This window comes from Danio aesculapii, chromosome 15, assembly GCF_903798145.1.
Source record: "Danio aesculapii chromosome 15, fDanAes4.1, whole genome shotgun sequence".
Lineage (NCBI taxonomy): Eukaryota > Metazoa > Chordata > Actinopteri > Cypriniformes > Danionidae > Danio > Danio aesculapii.
In genome coordinates, this window is record NC_079449.1 from 16,145,127 (window position 1) to 16,147,004 (window position 1,878).

The following is a 1,878-nucleotide window of genomic DNA, read 5'->3' on the forward strand; positions in this document are numbered from 1 at the left end:
TACTCTCAAATTTGATAAGTGCTAATCCTCATTGGTGATATATTAATATAGCAGAATATGCAACATACGCATGCAGTAACACAACGATTTCATAACTGACAAAGTGTCCAGAAATCAGAAATGCATCTAATTTACATTTCTCTCATTTAACAGCACATTATTCATTACAAATTATATTATCAGCTTGAGTAAACAATTAACATCCAGAATGTCTCTTATGTGACCATGTAAAACCATGCATAACATTTGAGAAAGTCTTTAAAATGTGTAATCTATGTATGTTTCTTTGTTACAAATGGTCAATTATTATTTTGGCTACCAGGTAGCCCTATATGACAAATAATGATTGGGATTGATTGAGACTTTTCAACTTTATGCTTTTCAGTAAGACATCGCTGCTGAAAAAAAAAAAACTTCTTAAAAATACTTTAATATCTTATTTAGTTATGTCCCTACTGCAAAAACTAGCTTAAACCAGCCTAAACCAATTAGCTGGTTTTAGCTGGCCGTCCAGCCTGGTTTTAGAGGGGTTTAGGCCATTTCCAGCCTGGTCTTACCTGGTCAGGCTGGAAAATGACCAGATAAAACAAGCTTGGCCTGCCTGGTTTTGGTCGGGCTCTCAGCATGACTAGGCTGGTCAAGCTGGTTTTACTAGCTGGTCATTTTCCAGCCTTACCAGCTAAGTACAGGCTGGAAATGGCTGGAAACCAGCCTGGAAATGGTCTAAACCCCTCTATAACCAGGCTGGTCGACCAGCTAAAATCAGCTTAGGCTGGTTTAAGCAAATTTTTCAGCAGGGATATAACTGTATATAAGACATTAAAGTATTTTTTAAGAAGTATGTTGGTAAACTTAAAGTGTTTCATATTCAGTAAGGCAAGAAGAACATCATTTAACAAACCGATGGCTGCTGGAACAGATTATAAATCAGTTTTACATAACACCATCGTTTCAATCCAAATATTGACATTAATACTACTCAAGCCCCGAAGCATCTCATACAGTGCTTTCTTCCAGATTCATGTCTCTGCTTGGCTCACTCTTGTGGCCAGATGTACACATCACTTTGAAAAGATGGCCGCTTTCTATTACAACCTTTGGCACTTTTTAGATGGGTGGCTCCATCTTGTGGAAGCCTGCGACTTTGCAATAAAATAAAAATGAAAATGTTTCTCATACTGTACTGTAAGCAGAGTTTGAAGTTGCTGGCCATCAGTCACTTGCCGCCTTTAAAGAGCACTTTATTGGCCCTGGACTTCTAGAAAAATAGAACTTCAGTGTCAATCACAGTTAGTTATAAAACATACAGGTAAAGTGAACTTAAATCAAAACACGTTTTTTCAAACACTCACTCCATCTGCCGCTGATAGCCAAGCATATTGGCCTTTGACGGGATAGTTCATCTAAGAATGAAAAATTGCTTCTAATTTACTCCTCACGCCATCCAAGATGTAGAAGACTTTTTCCCCGCGAAGATTCAGTCGAAATGGTCCTTGACGATGCATAAAATTCAATTCAAATACTAATAGCAAAAATAAAATCGAATAATTCAATTTTAAACCAAATTTAAAATTAATAAATTTAGTAAACATTTTTGATCAAATAGAGTGGAAACGTACAGTAATAATTCTCCAATTTAATATATAAAATGAATTCTTATCAAATCAATTGACTGGTCTGAAAAACATCGTCTTGAAGATAATTTTTTAGCCTTGTTCCAAAAGTTATTATGTACGTCATGCTCACGCTTCAGTCTGTCGAGATCTGGTCAGATACACAGGACTGTAGCTGATTTTTATTTATTTATTTGTCTGTAAAGAACCGGTTTCTTATTTTTTGTAAAGATTTGAAATATTACTTGGACACAATCTCTACCAA

General features: G+C 35.7%; 1 protein-coding gene across 1 annotated transcript in view; it reads right to left on the reverse strand.

The window, feature by feature from the left end:
- The window catches only part of postnb (periostin, osteoblast specific factor b), a 6,277-nt gene extending 4,874 nt beyond the window's left edge, over positions 1-1,403 (reverse strand). Inside the window, exon 1 of the mRNA XM_056474111.1 lies at positions 1,353-1,403. Within this exon, the coding sequence (XP_056330086.1) occupies positions 1,353-1,403 (51 nt within the window). The remainder of the gene's footprint in view (positions 1-1,352) is intronic.
- Between the last annotated feature and the right edge of the window lie 475 nt (positions 1,404-1,878).